Consider the following 20955-nt stretch of genomic DNA (forward strand, 5'->3'; position numbering starts at 1 on the left):
AATGTGGAGTTGCTGGGTACATCTGTACCTCAGAGAAAAACACTGGATATCTAGAGCACTTGACATTTCCTCATAGAAAAGACTATGACAAGGTCCCTTAGCTTCAATTAACATTTAGATTTCAGGTTCTTTTTACCAGATTCAACCTTTCCAGCTCTAAACTCACTATCTAAAAACAAGACACTGAGTTGTAGAGCTGAAACGATTGGATCTCAGGTTGAAACTGAATGTGATTTCTTCTGGGGATGTAGAAAAGAAGGAGGAAGGTTGCAGAGATCACAGGCAAAACCACCAAGACTTCGCAGGGTGTGGCAGACCGAATACATTAATGTTTCCAATTCCTTATGCCTCCTTGTATCTGTATCTTCTTGTGACGTTAACTTTGTAGTGTGTTCCTGGTCTTGGCTCTGTGATTTACTTGGCCAACAGGATGCTATCAAACATCATGCGTGCAGAGGCTTGAAAAGCACTTGTGCGTGTCTGTTGGCTATTTCTCTGCCTTTACCACGGGAACGTGCGCAGGTCAGCCGGTTGAAGGATGAGGCATGCGGAGCAGAGCTGATTCACCCGCAGAGTCCCAGTTGAGGCCATCTAGATGCATCAAATGCCTGCTGAACCTCCATATGTGTTAGGAAGCCCCACTAAGCTTAGAAGAGCTGCTGAGCTACCCCACAGTGCACTGCAGATGTGTGAGTGAGCCAGGCTGAGACCAGCTGAGCCCCACTGCAGTTCTGTGGTTGGTGGTCATAGGGCATTCATCGTGGCAAAAGATAACCCATATCTAGGATAACCAGCTTTTTGGTCCTGCAGTCCTTTTCAGTAAGGGGTATACATATATCTCCGGAACAAATTCACTCATTCATTCATCCATCCATCCATCCATCCATCCATCCATCCATCCATCCATCCATCCAACAGACGTTTACTGAGCATTTGCTTCCTGCCAGGCCCTGTCCTAGTCATGAAGGACACAAAAGTGAATGAAGCGAAGTCCCAGCATTCACGGGGCTTCAATTTTAGTAACTAGAGACAAAAGAAACCTGTAAATATGTAATATGTCTGGTGATAAAACGTGCCATGGAGAAAATGGAGCAGAGTAAGAATAGGAAGTACTAGGTTGCGTTGGATGGTGAGGGCTTGGGGTTTTATGGAGGACTGCCCAGGGTGACCTCACTGATAAGCTGATGCTTCAGCAGAGACCTGAATGAAGTACGTTCCATGGATATCTAAGAGATGGGCATTCCAAGCAGAGGGACCGGCAGGTGAAAAGGCCCTCCTGAGGGAGCAGACCTCGTGCGTTCATGTTCAAGGAGCAGCATGGAGGCCAGGGTTCTCGAGGGCAGAGAGGTCAAGGCACAGGACCCTGAGGCTGTTGTACTTTCTCTGGCTTTCATTCTGAACATGTTGGGAAACCTTAGATGATTTTCATAAAAAAAAGTTTATATGGTTATCGATAACATTTGAACAATTTTTAAGTACACAATTTTGTGGCATTAACTATATTTACCATGTTGTACAACCATTACCACTATTTCCAAAACGTTATCACCTTAAGCAGAAACTCTGCAAACCTTAAGAAGAAACTCCCTATCTCCACCCCAAGCCCCTGGTAAGTTCTAACCTACTTTGTCTCTATGAATTTGTCTATTCTCAGTATTTCACATAAGTGGAATCATGGAATATTTGCCCTTTTTGGTGTGGCTTATTTTGCTTCACATGATGATCTCCAGGTTTGCCTATGCTGTAGCGCATGTCAGAACTTCATGTCTTTCTATGGCTGAATAAAATTCCATTCTGCCACAGACCACATTTTGTTTGTCCATTCATCTTCTGATAGATACTTTTGTTGTTTCCACCTTTGGGTTATTTATGAATAATGCTGGTACGAATATTGGGATATAAGTACCTGAGTCCCTAGTTTCCATTCTATTGGATATATATATGGAATGTCTGAGTCATATGGAGCACTAGATGGTTTTGAGGAGGAGAGAGACACAATCTGATTTATATTCAGGGTAGAAACAGGGAGATCGGTTAGGCAGATTGTTTTATTTTCAGATAATATAGTACACGGTAGGGAAAATCACTTCCCACAAGAATATTTAAGAGAAAAAGACCTGTAGTGAATGCCACTATCTTATACCATAGATGCTTTGTGATTGTTCAGAGGAACTGTGCTCACATGAAGGATAACAAAAGAAATAGCTACTCAGAGTCAGTGAAAAGGGGGAACTGAAAAACACAAAGAATTTATTTCAGGCAGCTATCCTTTACAAATGCTATTGCTGCTTATAAAGACTGTTATGTTTTAAAAGACCAACGACCAATTCCTCGTCTCATGGCATACAGGTGATTAGGACAAAACATCATCCATGTTCATGAAAGAGATACTATTAGCATCTTGATCAACCAGGCCCCAAGTAAATCTTCACTATCACCACGCCCCCCACTCCACATCACATATTCACGGATCACTTCTACGTGTCAGGCAGCGTTCAGTGCTTCCCAAGCTTTATCTCACTTCGATGTCAAAACCATCCTATCAAATGGACTCTATTCGTCCCAATTTACAGATGAGGAAAGACACGTAGAGAGGGTAAGTGACCAGACAATGATCACAATTAGTAAGCACCAGAGCCAAAATGCCAAACCCACAGTCTGACCTGACGTGCCTAAGGGCTGCTCTATTCCTTTAACATGGACGTTTGCAAGAAGGAAGCCCTGGGAGCCAGGGGCCTGTGGAAGGGAAAACGCTGATCTTCATAAAGTCTGCCAATGGTTCTTTGCCTTTATTGCCTTTTGACTTTCCTTCTCAGGGGTTGGTAAATTTGCAAGGTGCTACATCTTAATTTTTTAGGTTGGCTTCCTATCAGAAAACTGCCCTAGATAACTGATTTGACATATTGAATATTTCTGTTTCTCAATAATTTTATAGAGTTGCATTCAGGAGATACAGGGATAGGAGAAAACTTGTTTCTCCAAAGCCCTTTAAATTTAATACACTGCTTGCATGCATATAAGCAATCTGCACTTGTACCCCCTAAACACATAAAAATTTAAAAATAATGAAAAAAATTTTAAACATTGTAAACTATGTCAGAAAACAAACATACTCTATTTCTTTGAACATATCCTATTTTATTTATTTAAAAATAATGTTCTATTATTTTAGGTACAATGCAACATCCATACTCGGAGTCTCATAGGAGAAACAGGCTGTCACTTTCATCATTAGAAAGGGAGAAGGGAAACTAGGAGACTACAATTTATGGTTAGAAGAAAGTCTTGCTCTAAAGTACTCATCCTCATAGTTCCCATGAAAAGAATTTCAATTTGCAAGATTACTATCAGTTTAAAAAGGGGCCTCTGCAATCTGCTTATCAAGATGTCAAATGACTTCAAAAGCAGGTTGAGTGGCTTGACTGTGATTTTTTTTTTTTTAACCATTGAAGAATATATTAATGTCCTCATCAGTTGGAGTAACAGAGGATTTCAACCTATCATGTAGGTTCCCTGCCTCTGGTGGAGAACCCATCCATTCCACCCTGCATATCACCGAGAGCCAAGTTCGTTCAATAACTGTGAAACAGGCACTGCACTGGGGCCTGGAGCCAGTGGTGGGCAGACCAGCCAGGTGGGGCCTGCTTTCATGGGCTTTCCCTCATATAGAAACTTTTACTATACTATGCTCATGCTCAAAAACTTTGCCACATGTAGCCAGGCACGGAGGCTCACACCTGTAATCCCAGCACTCTAAGAGGCTGAGGCTGGAGGATTGCTTGAGCCCAGGTGTTTGAGACCAGCCTGGACAACATAATGAGACCTCATCTCTACAAAAAGTAAAAAAAATTAGCCAGGCACGGTGGGGCAAGTCTGTAGTCCCAACTACTCGGGTGGCTGAGGTGGGAGGATCACTTGAGCCCAGGAAGTAAAGGCTACAAGTGAGCCAAGATTGCACCACTGCACTCCAGAGCCGGGGTGACAGAATGAGATTCGGACTCAAAAACAAAGCAAAACAAAATATTCCCACATGCATGATAGAAACTTCTAGTATTCACCCATATCTTCTCCTTGTTAAAACAAAAGTAGGTATTTTCTAGACTCTTGTAGTTAGATAGGGCCATGTGAATAGTTCTGGTCAATGAATATGAATAGAAACACCATGTGCCACTCCTGTGCTGAGGCAGTAAAAAGCCTGGTTCACCAGCAATCGTTTTTCCTTTTGCCATGGAGATATGCAGTCAACTTGGGTCCCTGAGTGACTGTGTGGAGCAGACAACTACCTGACTCTAAACTACACACTAAATGGTACATCTTAGATGCTCAGTATGAGCAGGAAATAAACCTTTGTTATGTTAGCCCTGAGATTTCAGGGTTAATTTGTTACCAAAGCATAGCCTAACCTGTCTTGGATGAATACACGTGCTTGTCTAATGTGTTAGGTATAAATCCTATTTGACTTCAAAACCCAGAGGTCCCAGTCTTTATACTAAAGGTTATTTCCCTGTGCCTTCCAACTGCACACAACTGCTTATGGATATCTAAGTCTGTGCATTCTGTCACTTCGCTTTGGTTCTTTCCACAGTGAGAAAAATTTCCTTCTTTACTTGCCTGATTAAGTTCTTCTCACCTTCAGAGTCCCGTTCCAATCCTACCATATCCATGAAACTCTCTGTAGTAGAAATGGTCTGAAAACCCTCTCCACATTGACAGTTCCCCAAGAATACAGATGCCAAAAATGATTTTCTAACCTCCTTTGTCCCCAGGGTGTAAACGTGAGACCTGGGTTCCACAATCAGATGTAATATATGTGAGACATTGATTGGGAAGCTTCATGAGGAAGCAGACAGGGCATGGGGCCTCTGCCTAGATAGGGCAGGTGGAGCAGAGGCGACACCTCTTACCAGAAGCTCCTGTGTGGTTTTGGGTGTTGTTTCTGAAAACTCAGCAAAGATTCTGGTCCCTGGCCCTTCTAACAATTCTGTGGGCCATCTAGCATCCTTTTATACGTTCCTTCCTTTCAACTAAACTGCTTTCTATCGTCTGCAAGGAATCCTGATCCATATATTTCCTAAAACCTCAAGTCTTCAGAGATCTCCTATCTTCTAACTTCTTATGATCTAATGCCAACCAATTTAACATTTGACATATTATAGATTTTGTTTCACAAGCACATACTGTCTTAGTTCGTTTGGGTGACTGTAACAAAATGCCATAAACTGGGTAGCTTTTAAACAACAGAGATTTATTTCTCACTGTTTTAGAAGCTGGGAAATCTAAGATCAAGGTGCCAGTAGATTTGGTGTCTGGTGGGAGCCAGATTTCTAGTTTATAGACGGAGTCTTCTTGCTGTGTCCTCACACAATGGAGGGGTCAAGGCAGCTCTCTGGAGCCTTCATTAGTGTGGTATAAAGGTACTTATCCTCATCATGAAGGCTCCGCCCTCATAAGCTAAGAACCTCCCAAAGGCTCCACCTCCTAACACCATCACATCAGTGATTAGGTTTTAACATTGAACTTTGGGAAGTCACCAACATTCACACCACAGCAGCACACATCTCTTCCCAACTAGACTTTATCTCCTTGAGGGCAGGATGATATCTCAGACTTCTGTATCCCAAGCAGTGCTTGACACAGCGCTGGGTCAACTTTTGGAATTTATAGGATGACCATATAATTGACCATCCAAACTAGAACACTTTGAGGAGTGGAACAAGGGCCTATTATTAATACTATTAAAACAGGTATAAACCAGGACTGACACAGACAGTCCTAACACAGACAGATATTATTATCAAGGCACGATTAGTTCTTTGATGCATAGTGTGTCATACTCGTCATTGATAATTGTTGACTGAGTAAAAAGGTAAAGATAAGTGAAGGGGAAATAGTGCAGTGAAAATGTGAGTGTGGAAGAGTGGTTCCCGATACCTGGGTTCAAATCATCACAGGAGATCGTGGTCTTCTGAAGGCTTCCTAGTCCCATCCTGCAGGGATAGATGGTTGGGCTTAGATGACCTTTCAGGTTCTGCTGCTGCTGAAATACAGCTTTGGTTCTCCTAAGGAAGCTTTTTCCATTTGATGGTTTCATGATAAAGAATCCCTTTTACTCTTCAGAGCTTCCTTTTAGATTTGGGAAAATCATCCATAAAACTTTAACCACAGGAGTAATTATGTTGCACAGGTGAGCCAGCATACCTATACAAGACCACTTCCCTCACGCCAATCCCTCCCTACTAGCGTCACAACTGATTGGCAGTAATACCAGAAGAACAGTCAGACCAAAAACTTCTCAAAGATCAAGCCCATATTCATTATTTCTATCTCTAAGATTTCATTCAGTTCCTGGATAATAAACACTGAAACATATTATAACAGGCCAGGTGCTACCTGTATGTTGTATATGTGAGTTAATTCAGGCTCGGGGGCCTGGTTCTTTTCCTTAGCGCTCAGCTAGGGAAGTCGGTCCACATCTTTGTCCCAGGCTCACTGCTCCTTCTGCCTCCTATCTTGAATGTGGGCAAAGGATGGAGAGGTGGGGAAAACACCTGCTCAGTCCCATCCTGTGATGCCTCTATGTGGGTGTGTACAGCTTTGTAAAGAACTTCATTGTGTTCTAGCTACCCTAGGCCAGGCTAGAATAATAAACTGAAGTAATACGAGTAAAGAGCCTCAATACCAAGCACATAGTAGAGGTTCACTAGATGGTAGCTATTACTATTATCAAGGCACAATTGTTCCCTGATGCATGCAATTTCCCTCATGATGCTCCAGCTACAACCCTCAGGAGGAAGAGAATTATCATCAGTGATTGCACAATTAGTGATGCAAGTGAAATGAAAGCTAATTGTTTAGCATCAGCTTGCTCTGATGATACTTTGGATGGTACTCAAATTGGTACATGGAAGGTATTGTAAACACACTAAACACAGTTTGAACTGACAGTCACACTAGTTCAGCTGCAATGGCCGATAAAATATAGCTCAGCAGTACAGAATAAAAGCTATGTATCTAGACTGTGAAACTCAAATACATCCTAACCAGTCTGTAAAAGAAACTAACAAGATACAAAATGAAAGAAAAATGCATAAAATATTAAATGTACTATGGTTTTAATTGTTTGTGACATGAACTTAGCAGCGATGAAGAATTTAGTCTTACATAAAGTTTAATAAGAAAAAAAAAAAGGAACTGAAAAAACTGCTTGGGGTTGAGGCCGGTATCTTGGGGGTGGAAGGAAAAATAGGAAGAAACACGCCCTCATTTGCTTCGAGCATGGTTAGCTGGTCTGTCTGAAATTAGACCTACTTTCAAGTGTTTTAAGTTAATTATTAAGCCATTTCTTAACCTCATGAATGTAGTTTTCATGTGCTTTCAAATCTGGCCTTGAACTAATAGACCCTTTCACTTCAGTGGTTCTGGAAATGAATGTCAGATGGGAGAGGAAAGCATTTTAACTGTGTTTTTCCAAGGGTCAAAGCTCTGAAAATATAGTATAGTTTGTACATAAAACTCAGTACACCTGAATATCCTGCTGGCCTTTGTCTGGTAATGAAGCAAACCATGCCACCCTTTAAAACTTCTGCTTCCTTTCCAAACACGGTCGGCTGTGTTGGTGCTGAGCTATCTAACTACTCAAGTGAATCCATTCTTAGGATCAAAGTTTCAATAGATGAGAAACAGGTGGCACTTAGGCACCCTGGGGCAGCCTTCTCTTAACTTGTAAGAAAGAAAATGGTAAGTCCAGGCCTCCATTCTAGAATATTCTCCTTTTTTTTAAAAAAAAGAAGACATAAAGAGTAAGAGGAAGAAATGCCTGTCAGTAAGAATGGCCAATGCTGTAGGAGTATTACTGGAATCTCTTTCTGTTAATTTGTCATTCTCATGGAGGCATCTCAGCAGTTGGTCTGGTTTCATCTGCCATTGTCAGAAATCTATGGCTGATGAATACAACATTTGAAATGATAAAATATTGGGCAACTTTTACTTCACAAATTAAAGTAAAATAATGCCTTGGCTTGCATCACAAATTAATAATGAAAATAGTAGCCAATATTTATTGACTGCTAAGCCATTTCCACGTATATCCTATGAAGCAGGTACTATTATCACCCATTTACAGAGGGAGAACTGAGGTGGAGGGACATTGAGTAACTTGCCCAAGATCATATTTTTTGTAATAGTAGAATCAAGATTCAAACTTGCATAATCAGAATCCAGAATTCATGTTCTTAATTGCTATACTATAATGTACAGTGAAATCCACGAATGCAAAGTACTTGTTTTTTTTTTTTTTTTTTTTTTTTTTAGATAAGGTTTCATTCTTTCACCCAGGCTGGGCTATAGCGGCTCCCTGCAGCCTCGACCCTCTGGGGCCAAGCGGTCCTCCCACCTCGGCCTCCCATGTAGCTGAGACTACAGGTATGCACCATCACACCTGGCTAATTTTTAAAATTTTTATAGAGATGAAGTCTCCCAGTGGTGCTAGGCTGTTCTTAAACTCTTGGGGTCAAGCATTCCTCCTGCCTTGGCCTCCTGAAGTGCTGAGATTATAGGTGTGAACCACCGCATCAGGCTGCAAAGTACTTAAAAAAAAAGTGCTAAAAAAAAAAATTAAAGTAGGCCGGGCGTGGTGCCTCACGCCTCTAATCCCTGTACTTTGGAAGGCTGAGGCAGGTGGATCACTTGAGGCCAGGAGTTCGAGATCAGCCTGGCCAACACGGTGAAACCACGTCTCTACATACAAAAATTAGCTGGGCGTGGTGGCTCATGCATGTAGTTCCAGCTACTCCGGAGGCTGAGGTATGAGAATCACTTGAACCCAGGAGGCGAAGGTGGCAGTGAGCCGAGATCGCGCCACTGAACTGCAGCCTGGGTGACAGAGTGAGACTGTATCTTAAAGAAAAAAAAAAAAAAATTAAAGTAAAAGAAATAAAAATAAAAGCCAGGAAACCACTGCTTTTTAAAGCTATACTTATTGAATTCTTTCTTTAAAATATTTAACACATTTAGTATGCATTGTGCACTTTGTCCACATGATTTAACTTAATCCTCTGCAAATCAGTTGTTAGCTCCATTATACAAATGAAGACACTGTGAGTCAAGAAAGTTGTACTTCATCATAGGAACTGTCACTGTAATGTGAACCCAAACCTGACAGAGTCCAGGTCATTTAGAACTTTCATGATGCTACTCTACTTCTTCTTTCTTTAAAGCAATTTTTACTATTAAGAATGAATTCAATAAGAAAAAACTTTGCAATCAAACTATTCATAAGTTTAAAATTAGAAGGGAAAATGTTCTTTTCTATCTTGTACCAGGCAAAGAATAGTTCTGACTTCTTAAGAATCAAAGAAATGGTAAGATTCAAGTGATTTTTTATAACATAGGCCAGACAAGAAGAAAGAACATTAGTAGTAAAACTAGTTAGCCTTTATTAAAACAGACAGCAGTAATGTTCACATTCTCGCATATTCCTAAGAGAGACAGATCTCTAATGCCATTTTTAACTGAACCCACAGAGAAGATAATTAAGACTGTCCATTTTCTCGTTTTTCCCTCTTTCTCTTACTTATTATTTTTTTTTGTATCCAGTGTAAGCTTACTTTGGTATACAAAAAGAAACTAGTGTCCAGAAGTTATCAAATAAGACTCCTGCAATTAAAATGGGTAAGGCAGTCTGGACCTGGGCTTAAAAATACAGGCTTAACTCATGCCGATTAGGATGGTTACTATCAAAACAAAACAAAACAAAAAAAAAAGAGAGAGAGAGAGAAAATAAGTGTTGATGTGAATGTGGAGAGACTGGAACCCTTGTGCACTATTGGTAGAAATGTAAATTGGTACAGCTGCCATGGAAAACAGGATGGCAGCTCCTCAAAAGATTAAAAATAGAGATACCATACAATCTAGCAATCCTATGTCTGGACAAATACCCCAAATAATTGAGAGCAGGTATTTGAAGAGATATCTGTGCACCCATGTTCATAGCAAACATTATTCATAATAGCCAAATGGTAGAAGCAACCTAAATGTCCATCAAAGGATGAATGAATAAATGAAACATGGCATCCACATCCAATGGAATAGTATTTAGCCCTGAAAAGGAGAAAAATTCTGACACATGCTACAACATGGACGAACCAACCCCGGGGATATTATGCTAAGTGAAATAAGCAAGTCACAAAAAGACAAACACAGGTGAGCGTACAACTCCGCTGATACGAGGTACCAAAAGTAATCAAATTCATAGAGGCAGAAAGTAGATTAGAAGGCTGAGGGAAGGGGGAAATGAGGAGTTACTGCTTAATGAGTACAGGGTTTCAGTTTTGCAAGATGAAAAGTTCTGGAGATTGGTTGTACAACAATGAGAATGTACTTAACACCACTAACTATACACTTACAAATGAGTAAGACAGTACATTTTATGTTATGTATATTTTACCACAAGTAAAACACAAAAACAAAAACAAAGGCTTGAAAGTGGGGACATAAATCCTGGCTTCCCTCTTCTATCTTCAAACGTTGTGACTCCAGATAAGCTATTTATTGAGTGATGGATGCTCAGATTCCTTATCTGTGAAATGGGGATAATAATAGTGCCTACCTCTCAGGGTTATGAGGATGATATGAGTGAACACACGTAACAAACATATTTAGCACGGTATTTGGCCATGATAAGTGCGCCATAAATGCTGACTTTGGGTCCCAGCAGTAGGCATGGAATATTTAGCCAATGACAATTATGGGTAATGATTTTAAAATTTGATAATATATTTGATTATGTTTGTAAAAGGAATCTTTATCTTTTAGAGGTATTTACTAGTATATTTCTAGATGATATAAAATGTAAACGGGATTTTCTTCAAAATAATCAGGGTTGGGGGAATGGGGGATAGATATGAGCACAGATGACGTAAGATTGGCTGGTGATTTGATGACGGCTAAGGGTGGGTAATAGGTATGTGGGATTATTATACTATTCTCTCTACTTTTGTATATGCTTGAAAATGTTCATAAAATTTCCATAAATAGAGTTCCTTAACGGAGTTAAAACAAAAAAATCCTTGATCCCAATCTTTGATGATGGCTTTCAGATAATTTTTCAAACTAGTACATGGTCATGGATTTGGTATCGCTGACCCTAGGTCCTGTCTATCCACATGTTTTCTTCAGGTGGAGTAACTGAACAGCATAGCAATTTTTCCACAGAAGTCTTAATTGTATAAAAAAATCATCACAATAAGCAGGTTACCACAAAATTAGGCTGCATGTGAGCACAAGATGAAAATATCGATGTTCTTAGCATCTTAAAACTGTGTTTTTCTCAAATTTCCTATTCTTCTGTTCCTTTCACTAAAAATGCACACATAACTTTCACCCATTCCCACCATCATTTCGATAACACCCTTCTAGTCTGTTGTACTTCTCATCAGTTTCATCAAAAGAGGTCAAGTGATTAGCTGGGTGTGGTGGCACAAGCCTGTAATCCCAGCTACTCGGAAGGCTGAGGCAGGAGAATCGCTTGAACCTGGAAGGTGGAGGTTGCAGTGAGATTGTGCCACTGCACTCCAGCCTGGGTGACAAGCAAAATACCATTTCAAAAAAAAAAAAAAAAAAAGAGGTCAAGTGAGACAAAATAAGTCCAAAGCATAGTATTTTGCTTTAGATGCCAGGGAGACCAAGGTAGGAAGACCACTTGAGGCCAGGAGTTCAAGACGAACTTGGGCAACAAAGAGAGACCCTGTCTCTACAAAAAATAAACAATATCAGCTGGGGCTGAGCACAGTGGCTCATGCCTGTAATTCCAGTACTTTGGGAAGCTGAGGTGGGCGGATCACCTGAGGTCAGGAGTTCAAGACCAGCCTGGCCAACATGGTGAAACCCTGTCTCTACTAAAAATAAAAAATCAGCTGGGCACAGTGGCTCATGCCTGTAATTCCAGCACTTTGGGAAGCTGAGGTGGGCGGATCACCTGAGGTCAGGAGTTCAAGACCAGCCTGGCCAACATGGTGAAACCCTGTCTCTACTAAAAATAAAAAATCAGCTGGGCATAGTGGCGCGTGCCTGTAATTCCAGCTACTCAGGAGACTGGGGCATGAGAATTGCTTGAACTTGGGAGGTGGATGCTGCAGGGAGGTGGAGGCTGCAGTGAGCTGAGATTGCATGCCACTGCACTCCAGCCTGGGTGACAGAGTGAGACTCTGTCAAAAACAAACAAACAAACAAACAAACAAACAAAATTAGCCAGGATGGTGGTGAGTGCCGATAGCGCCAGCTACTCAGGAGGCTGATGTGGGAAGATCGCTTGCGCCCAGGAGGCAGAGGTTGCAATGAGCTGTGATCACACCATTGCATTCCAGCCTGGGTGACAGAGGGAGACCCTCTCTCAAAACAAACAAAAGCCTTACTGTTTTTCTTACTGTAAATACCCAAATCAATATTCCTACCCCAGTGGCCTCATGCTCTGGCAGACCAGCAACCCACTGGCTTCCTCATCTTATCTGGGACTTTTGGGCCATTCTGGTTTAGAGTTGGGCTGCTGGTAGAACCGATGATACCATTGTCTGGACTAGAGGAAAGGATGGGAGAGTAGAAAGGGTGCCCCAGAGAATTCAAATGGAACTGCCCTTTTAGATAGTAACACTATAGTTAAGGAACAAATAGAGGGACACTACATTTCCTTATTTATGTATTATCAATGGTGATGTTTAGAATACTACCCTTTCCAAGAGGCAAACATGAAGGAATTAAACCAGGCAGAGTCTTTGAAATAATAATTTCCCCACTACTGTTACTTGCTGAGAAACCCTTTTCACTGTGGCAATTAAAATTAACCTTGTAAAATACACTATGTGGAAAAACAAAACAAAACAAAAAATAAGCTGACTTCTTAAAAAAAATTTCAAAGTATTGGCTAACATATCAAAAGCCAAATCTCTAGCAATATAATTTAAATGCCAGGTTACACTGCTCCTTCCTGGCCCCCCATCCTATCCCCCAAGTATGATTTTTTTTTTTTTTAATAAACAGCAAAAATGAATGGTTATGCTTATCAAGTTTTAGAGTTAGCTCCTGATTGTGCAGGCTGATACATTTGGTAGAATTTTGACAAAAGCTGGTCTATACCATTCCACTATGGGTTAGACGGCCATGCATGCAGATCCTTCGTGGGCACTTGTCAAGCACAAGAATCCACACAATCAGTGAGAACACAGACAATAGTACTGTCTTTGTTGCTATTGCCAGAGTCAAGCTGTATTTGCTTTATTTTAACGAACATGTCCTTGCAATTTATTTTGAGGAACAAGATTATACACAGATTAAAACAATTTTGGAATTACATGGCCAGATAAATATCAGAGTTTTTTTCCATATGTTAAATCATTGCTATATGCTTTCTTTTTTTTTTTTTTTTAAGGGCTTAACAATTGTGTTGGAGAAAGGACATCAAATGATGCTTAGAAATGTGATACACATTTTCATTTCACACTCCATCAGCTTTTACAACTGTAGCTCAATGAAATGTAAGAGAGAGCTTGGCAAACGGCCATATTTACCAAGGTATAAAATAGGGGTCAGGTTACTTTTTTATAGAAAGAAAAAAAAATGTTTAATTTTCACTCCACATGACTAAAGTAGATATCCAGCTAACACCCTTCTGAAAGGCACCATAACTGCATATATGATACGGTTTAGTGCCTGTTCGGCTGTAGGTTTTTACTACAGTATAAACAGCTTTGTAAAGCAAGAAAACACTCCTTTCCTTATCCCCTTCCACTCAGGATCTACTGACATATAGAAATATACTGGATCAGATCATCTTTTGGTGTCAACATTTTCGCCTGCAAATAATGGCTTTTACCCCCTGCTTCTAAACTGGAAGCAGAAACAGCTTATTCCCTTTACAGCCAGAGAAGCAAAGCTATCAGCATCAGCAAAAACACATCTTTCTAATTCAGATTTCAATCTGTCAGAAAGGATTAAAGCCTCATGCATACATAAAAAGGGAACTATAAATGATAACAGAAACATGGTCTGGAATCACTGTGCTTCCACAGCTGCTGTTTTACTAGCAGTGTAGAGAGGAGAGCATCTTTTACTTACCTTTGTCAAGCCTGAGACTTCTCCCTTTGCTAGCGGTTTGCTGATGGAGGGTGTGTACACTTTGGCATCAGATACCGGCTGCCCTTTCATAAAATGTTTGCCTGATTCACAGATGTCCACTTCAACCATTTTCCCCATGAACGCAGGGTTCTTTGGCACTAAAACCTTAAACACATTTGTTTCAGAGGCTTAATTTTTAAAAATAAACATTTTACTTTAGAACAGTATCAGATTTATAGAATTATTGCAAAGATAGTATGGAGAGCGCCTGTATACCCAACTCCCAGTTTCCTTATTATTTACCATCTTACATTAGCATAGTACATTTGCCACAATTAATGAACCCAAATTGATATATTATTAATACTATTAACCGAAGGCATACTTCATTATCCAGGTTTCCTCATTGTCCCTCCGTGTCATTTTTCTATTCTGGGATCCCCTCCAAAGTGGGCTCTATCTTCTAGCTGCTCAAGAGTCTGGGGAGCCTGCAGGAAGGAAAGGCACTTCTGGGAGGGGACCCCGGGCCCCCTAGGCAGTGCTTTTCCAGTGCAGGATGCGCCTAATGTCCCGAGGCACGTGGAAGGCAGACCTGGGAAATCCCCCAGCAATCAGTCAGTCACTTCTGGACAGGCCTTTGATATGTTGCTCTTGGCTATTCCACGCAATGAGGAAAACCGAGACAATACTGATGAAAGCCTTATACTTTTAATACTTTCCAAGTGAGCTGTCAGAGTAACGGTTTGAAAAGACACTTCAAACACAGGCCTGTGTGTCTGTGTTCGCGCACGTGGGTGTGCTGTGTTCGGAGGGAGAAGGAGAAACGTTTAAAAGAACCTTCCAATAGCACCGAACACCACTGTTTGGAGCTAAAGGACTCCTGAAACGAACGGCTGCCATTCCTTTCCCTGGCTCTGTTAGAAAAAGCATGTGTTTGTCAGTCCTGGGGATCTACCTCCATCTAGAACCAGTCCTCTGAAGGGTACTTTGGCTTGTTCACAGGAAACCGTCAGGTCGTCTCTTTCCACTAGAGATTCCTGATAAAAGTGCTTGTTTACCTCAAGCAAACGTTTCCCTTCCTTTGGGACCTGCAGGTAGCTTGCGTGCATGACGTCTCCCTCACACTTCTATTTCAGCACTGGAGCGACCTGCCAGGCTTTTCAAGTTAGAATCCAAAATAAATAGACCAATTCTAATCCAGTAATGCTTGGATCTCTAGATGTAATCTTCACCTCTGGAACTCATCTTATTTAGAAAAATAATTCCTAGAAAATCTTTGATATGCTTAGTTGTAGAGACAGAAAAGTCAGATGAGAGCCAGGAGTTCCACAGCCAATCTCTCTGAGAGGCAAAATTGAATCTTGGTCTGAGTTTGATTTTTATGACCACTGAGTACACTGCTTCATCAAAGTATAAGAAAAAGGTCACCTGGGTGGTGAATTACTTATGGCAGGCAAAACGAACTAAAAGAGCTTTAGTGTTAGGATATAAAAAGCCCTTTTAAATCAGTTTTTATAAAATAAGAAAATCTCTAGACCAAACTAACCCTGGGAGATTTGGTACTATTCTGGGGAAAAATAACCCTCCTTGATCTGCTGCCTTGATCTGAATGAAGGGCTCAGTGTTTTCCCCTCCTCCAGTTTTAATAATTGGAAAAAGCCCGGCTGCTTTAAATTGGAGGAAGCAGCTAACGAGGCATGCCACTGCCTTTAAAATGAAGGGAAAAAAGTTCCCTGCTGAGGCAAAACCCAGATGGCAAGAGAAAGGAGAGAGAAGAGGCAACCAAAATGCAATCAAGCTCCTCCCCAGGGCTGAGCAGAAGGTTGGCCTGAATAGGAAAATGGCCCTCTGGAGTATATTAATGAGATGGGAAATGGAGAAGCGACGCAGTCCAGACACAGAGTGCTGGGAGCCCTTCCTCAACTGCAGTCTCCACTGGTACTGAACAGAGCACGTCTAGTCTGGGCTTTGAAAGCTCCCCTGTTTCCTGGGGACCCACTGCCCAGTCTGAGATGATTCCCTGGGGAATGTCAATGCTGGGGGCCTCTTCAGCTCCTGCTTTCCTGCCTTCTGACAGAGGCAGCCTGCTTCCTCTGCCCATCCCTCATCCGACTTGTCCACATTGGCCTTCAGCGTCTTCTCCAGCCCTAATTTCAGCCATGACCCACAGCAAACATTTTCACCTCTTATCTGATGAGAAAGAAGCAAAAAAGCAGGAAGCTCCATTTGATTTTAATACAATCCAGAATGATCAATGAAGATCTCCATATGCCCATGAGAGTCTCCCACACAGGCTATCATGAGATGGGAGAGGAGGGCGTATCCCATCTCTTCCCTGGCCTTGGCCCTTGACAGGGTCAATGCCCCGAAAGAGGCACTCTGTTTTCCTCAGTCACTTTTGAATTGCTCTCCCACCTGGAGGAGTAGAAACCCCACTGCTGAAACAGAAGTCAGGCTCCTCGGTGGGCAAATGCAGGCCAGCTTAGATGGGCAGGGAAGGAGGGCTAGTAAGCGGGGGCACCCCTAGGGATGGCCTCCAAAGCTCTCACACTGAAGCTGGTTTGATCCTCACACTGTTCTGCACAGTCGTTCATACAATTTGAGTTGAGTCCAAGGAATAGACTCTTTTTCCTCTGCTCCTAGCATTTTTATCAAGGTAGAAGTTAAAAACAAAAACAAAAACAAATAAACAAAAACAAACACTAAAACCAAACAAAACTAAAAAACCAACCAACCAACCGACCAACTAAAAAAACTGTCCGGTTGATGTGCCGGTGAGAGGAAATCCCTGCCCTTTCACGCCGCTGTCGCCCATGCAGACATCCTTCCTGTCGTCTGAGCAGGACTTTCCCTCTGCTTTGCCAGGGTGTGGGAATTCTGGCAGTGCTAATTGCCTAGTTCCAAACGCCCAAAAGCCTAAGGCTGGTCCTGTCGAAGATTAATGTGAACTAAAACAGACTAAATACACCTATTCCTTTGTACAGAACATATTGTAGAGTAAGTCACAAAGATAGAGCCCATGTTAGCCTGGCTGGCTTGAGGCTATAAAACAGCCTTGTTGTGACAAGATTCAACACTCTCCCCTTTATGCCCTTTGCTTAAACTTTCAGAACTCTTTCTCGTTTTGGAGAAAACTCAAGAATACTGAAGTGCCTCTTACCTGCTCATAGAATCGATTGTGTGCAACATAAAACTTGGAATCAAAAGACTCTTCTGTTACTAACACTTGCTGTCTTTCACCAATCTGTGGAGAGAAGGGGAGGGAAAAAACAGGTAAACACCTGTGAATCCAAAAATAAAATTAAAATAAAGGCCAGCCCAAGTAGGTCTGGACCAAGTAGCGTCTTCTTAAATTTAAAGTAGACTCTACATTGCTGGTTATTTAACAGCGAACACTGCTCAAATCACGGATTCAAATTTTTTGAAAGACATTAATTATCTGGCAACATAAAATTAGCATAGTATAAACTCTTATTTTCTTACATAACTCTGAAACAGAACTTAATCTCCTTCAACATAAGTAAGATAATTAAAGCTTCTATGACATACAGAAATCTTCTAAATATCACTTTGTTTCCTGAAACAAAGTTGCAAAACAAGCCAGAACAAGCTGCTTCTAATCCAAACTCATGAAAATATTTTGGCAATATAAAAGAATAGTAATAAACATTAATTTGAGTTATAAGGGATGTAACACTAAAGAAAATGCCTCTGGAAACCAGTCATTAGGACCTTGCACCTCCACATTTCATATCTTGCACACAATTCTGAAAGTACTGAGTAATTCACAGAGCTATTTACTTATTATATACATTTTCTCTGTCACAGTCAACTGTCTTTATGCTGCAGTCATGGCCCCATGTTCATTTATTATTTTTTAAAGAGAAAGACAGCAAAAATATGGAACTGCTAATTTTCTACAGGATTGATGTACATTATGATCTAAGCACCCATTTTTAATAGCAAAGAAGTAAATCAGCCAAAACAATGGGTAAAGAAGTGTGACTATTCTCAGGAAATTTAAAATTTCCAAGTTTATTCTACTGTGAAATGCAGCATTTAAGGTATCAATTACTCTTTTTTTTGTTTGTTTGTTTGAGACAGAGTCTTGCTCTGTCACCCAGGCTAGAGTTCAGTGGTGTGATGTTGGCTCACTGCAAATTCCGCCTCCTGGGTTCAAACGATTCTTCTGCCTCAGCCTCCCGAGTAGCTGGGATTATGGGCATGTGCCACTATGCCCAGCTAATTTTTATATTTTTAGTAGAGATGGGGTTTCGCCATGTTGGCCAGGCTAGTCTCGAACTCCTGACCTCAGGTGATCCACTCACCTTGGCCTCCCAAAATGCTGGGATTACAGGTGTAAGTCACCATGCCTAGCCTCAATTACTCTTTTTACAAGATTGTCAAAATGTCTGATACAGCCAACCAACTATATTAAATGACTGTGCTGGGGATTATTTTTACCATTGCTACTTAATAATTATGACCCCCCAAATTAAAGCCCATTGGCAAGATAATTTTTTAAAATGCCTATTCTCATTTGTAGGGACTTGTCACCATGTTCAGGCGGTTACCATGAAGGAAACATAAACACAGCTGCACTAAATAGACCACCTAACAATTAAAAAAAAAATCAAACTCCCCTCTCCATCATACAATGCCAGTACCTAAATACACCATAATTTACTATCTAGTTTACTATCTCATTCAAAGTGTAGCCCTCTTAGCCAAAAGTTGTAAGGTCTCTGAGATGACATTTATTAAAGACTCTTTTCATTCTCTGAAAAACAAAGGAAGTTCTGGCAACATTAATCCCCTTAAAAAAATCAAGTGGCAAAAAAGAAATTTCCCCCAACTTCTATGTTGAGCTTCAATGGCTCTGTTTGTCGAAAAGGGCTGGGGAATATTGGGTCTCACTGAAGTATATTCTTCTAGAAGAAAACTTAGAATGTTTGCACACATTTCACAGTGTGAGTTGCTTATGACTTAGGATAAGTATCTGTCAATGGTTCTTAAGGAAATCTGCAATTACACTTCATTTAACATCAAGTTTTCAGGAAATTAACAACAATGTGAAATTGTAGATCCACTGAAAACTATGCTGCTTCTTTCTTCTTATTAGAATCAATGTGGAGAGTAAGGGCCATCATGTCTGGGCTGCTCTATTTCATCTGGAGATGATAACAATGACAGTAATATACACAGAGTTAAAAAGACTTGCTATGTTTATATGGTAGAAAGCTGGGCTTTTAATCAATCATAAGAGAACTATTTGTAGGTGAGTATTTAACTATTATTTGCCAAAGAGACTCAGGAGAACCGCAATGTGCACTAATTCATAGTGGCAAACACTTTTTCAGTCGTCCCATTTGTGTCCTCAACTGAGGAGTCATCCTATTTGTGTCCCCAGTGTCACTGGCAAGGCCCGGTGGCTCATGCCTGTAATCCCAGCACTTTGGGAGGCAGAGGTGGGCAGATTTGAGTCCAGGAGTTTGAGACCCGCCTGGGTAACATGGCAAAACCCCGCCTCTATGAAAAATACAGAAATTAGCCGAGTGTGGTGGTGTGTGCCTTTAGTCCCAGCTACTCGAGAGGCTGAGGTGGGAGGATCGCTTGGGCCTGGCAGGTCGAGGGTGCAGTGAGTTGTGATCATTCTACTGCATTCCAGTATGGGTGACTGAATAAGATCCTGTCTCAGAAAAATAAGTACATAAATAAATAAAACATCTCCAGAGGCCAGGCACAATGGCTCACGCCTGTAATCCCAGCACCTTGGGAGGCCAGGGTGGGTGGATCACTTGAAGCCAGGAGTTCAAGACCAGCCTGGCCAACATGGTGAAACTGTTTCTACTAAAAATACAAAAATTCGCCAGGCGTGGTGGCATGTGCCTGTAGTCCCAGCTACTTGGGAGGCTGAAGTGGGAGGATTGCTTGAACCCAGGAGGCAGATGTTGCAGTGAGATGAGATTGTACCCCTGCACTCCAGGCTGGGTGACAGAGTGAGACTCTGTCTCAAAACAGAACAAAACAAAACAAAATCTCCAGAGCATACTGAGCAAAAATGAGCCTAGGAAGGCTAGGGCTTGATCAAAAGCTGCTGCAATCCGTCCTCACCCCTTAAAATAAATATATGTATACATATATATTCTAAATATATATGACTTGCCAGAGCCCGGGAGTTGGAGGCTGCAGTAAGCTTTGATCATGCCACTGCACTCCAGTCTGGGCAACAGAGTGAGAACCTATCACAACAAATGAACAAACAAAAAATAATAAATGCTTTCCTCAATATTTTTTAATGAATGAAGTCACACTGAAGTGAATATCAAATATAACCTTTAAGAGAATCAACTATTCCAAATAATATTAAAGTCAACACTGAAGTTATGGAAGAATGAGTTCAGATGACATTCGGGAAGATGGAACTTCACCTTGGTTGCAAAGGAACTTGTGGGCTAAGCAAATATATACAAGCCTCAAATTTCTTTTTAAAATGAGCCACTTCCCCTACACTTTCCAGCTGCTGTCTCTCCCACCCCATATGGTAGCCCTGTGTGGTTAAAGACCCTCATATAACAAAATTGAGAGTAATCATCCTGGCTTGCCATAACCAAAGAGTGCCTCTGCTATCCGAGTAAGGAAGTTCTAGTCACAGAACTAAGGCAGGGCATCTGGAGAAAAGTGGCAAAGCTACAGATATCTTCAGGACTCTAGGACCGCACCACCCAGGTATCTATTATGCTAATGGCAGAGGTAGTCCACTACAAGGGATCAGAGTTTGTCTTAAGGAGACTCGACACTCATCTGAGAAGCAAACTTCTATGGCTGCCTCACCATCGCTGACAGATC

The 20955-nt window shown here is 41.2% G+C and overlaps 1 protein-coding gene across 1 annotated transcript in view; it reads right to left on the reverse strand.

Annotated features, from left to right (window-relative positions):
- Positions 1–20955, reverse strand: part of LOC105482632 (CDKAL1 threonylcarbamoyladenosine tRNA methylthiotransferase) — a 714041-nt gene that overhangs the window by 19374 nt on the left and 673712 nt on the right. Inside the window, exons 14-15 of the mRNA XM_071097572.1 lie at positions 17267–17350; positions 14107–14271 (exon numbers count right to left, since the gene is read on the reverse strand). Coding sequence (XP_070953673.1) covers positions 14107–14271; positions 17267–17350 — 249 coding nt within the window. The remainder of the gene's footprint in view (positions 1–14106; positions 14272–17266; positions 17351–20955) is intronic.

This window comes from Macaca nemestrina, chromosome 5 (assembly GCF_043159975.1).
Source record: "Macaca nemestrina isolate mMacNem1 chromosome 5, mMacNem.hap1, whole genome shotgun sequence".
Classification (NCBI taxonomy): Eukaryota; Metazoa; Chordata; class Mammalia; order Primates; family Cercopithecidae; genus Macaca; species Macaca nemestrina.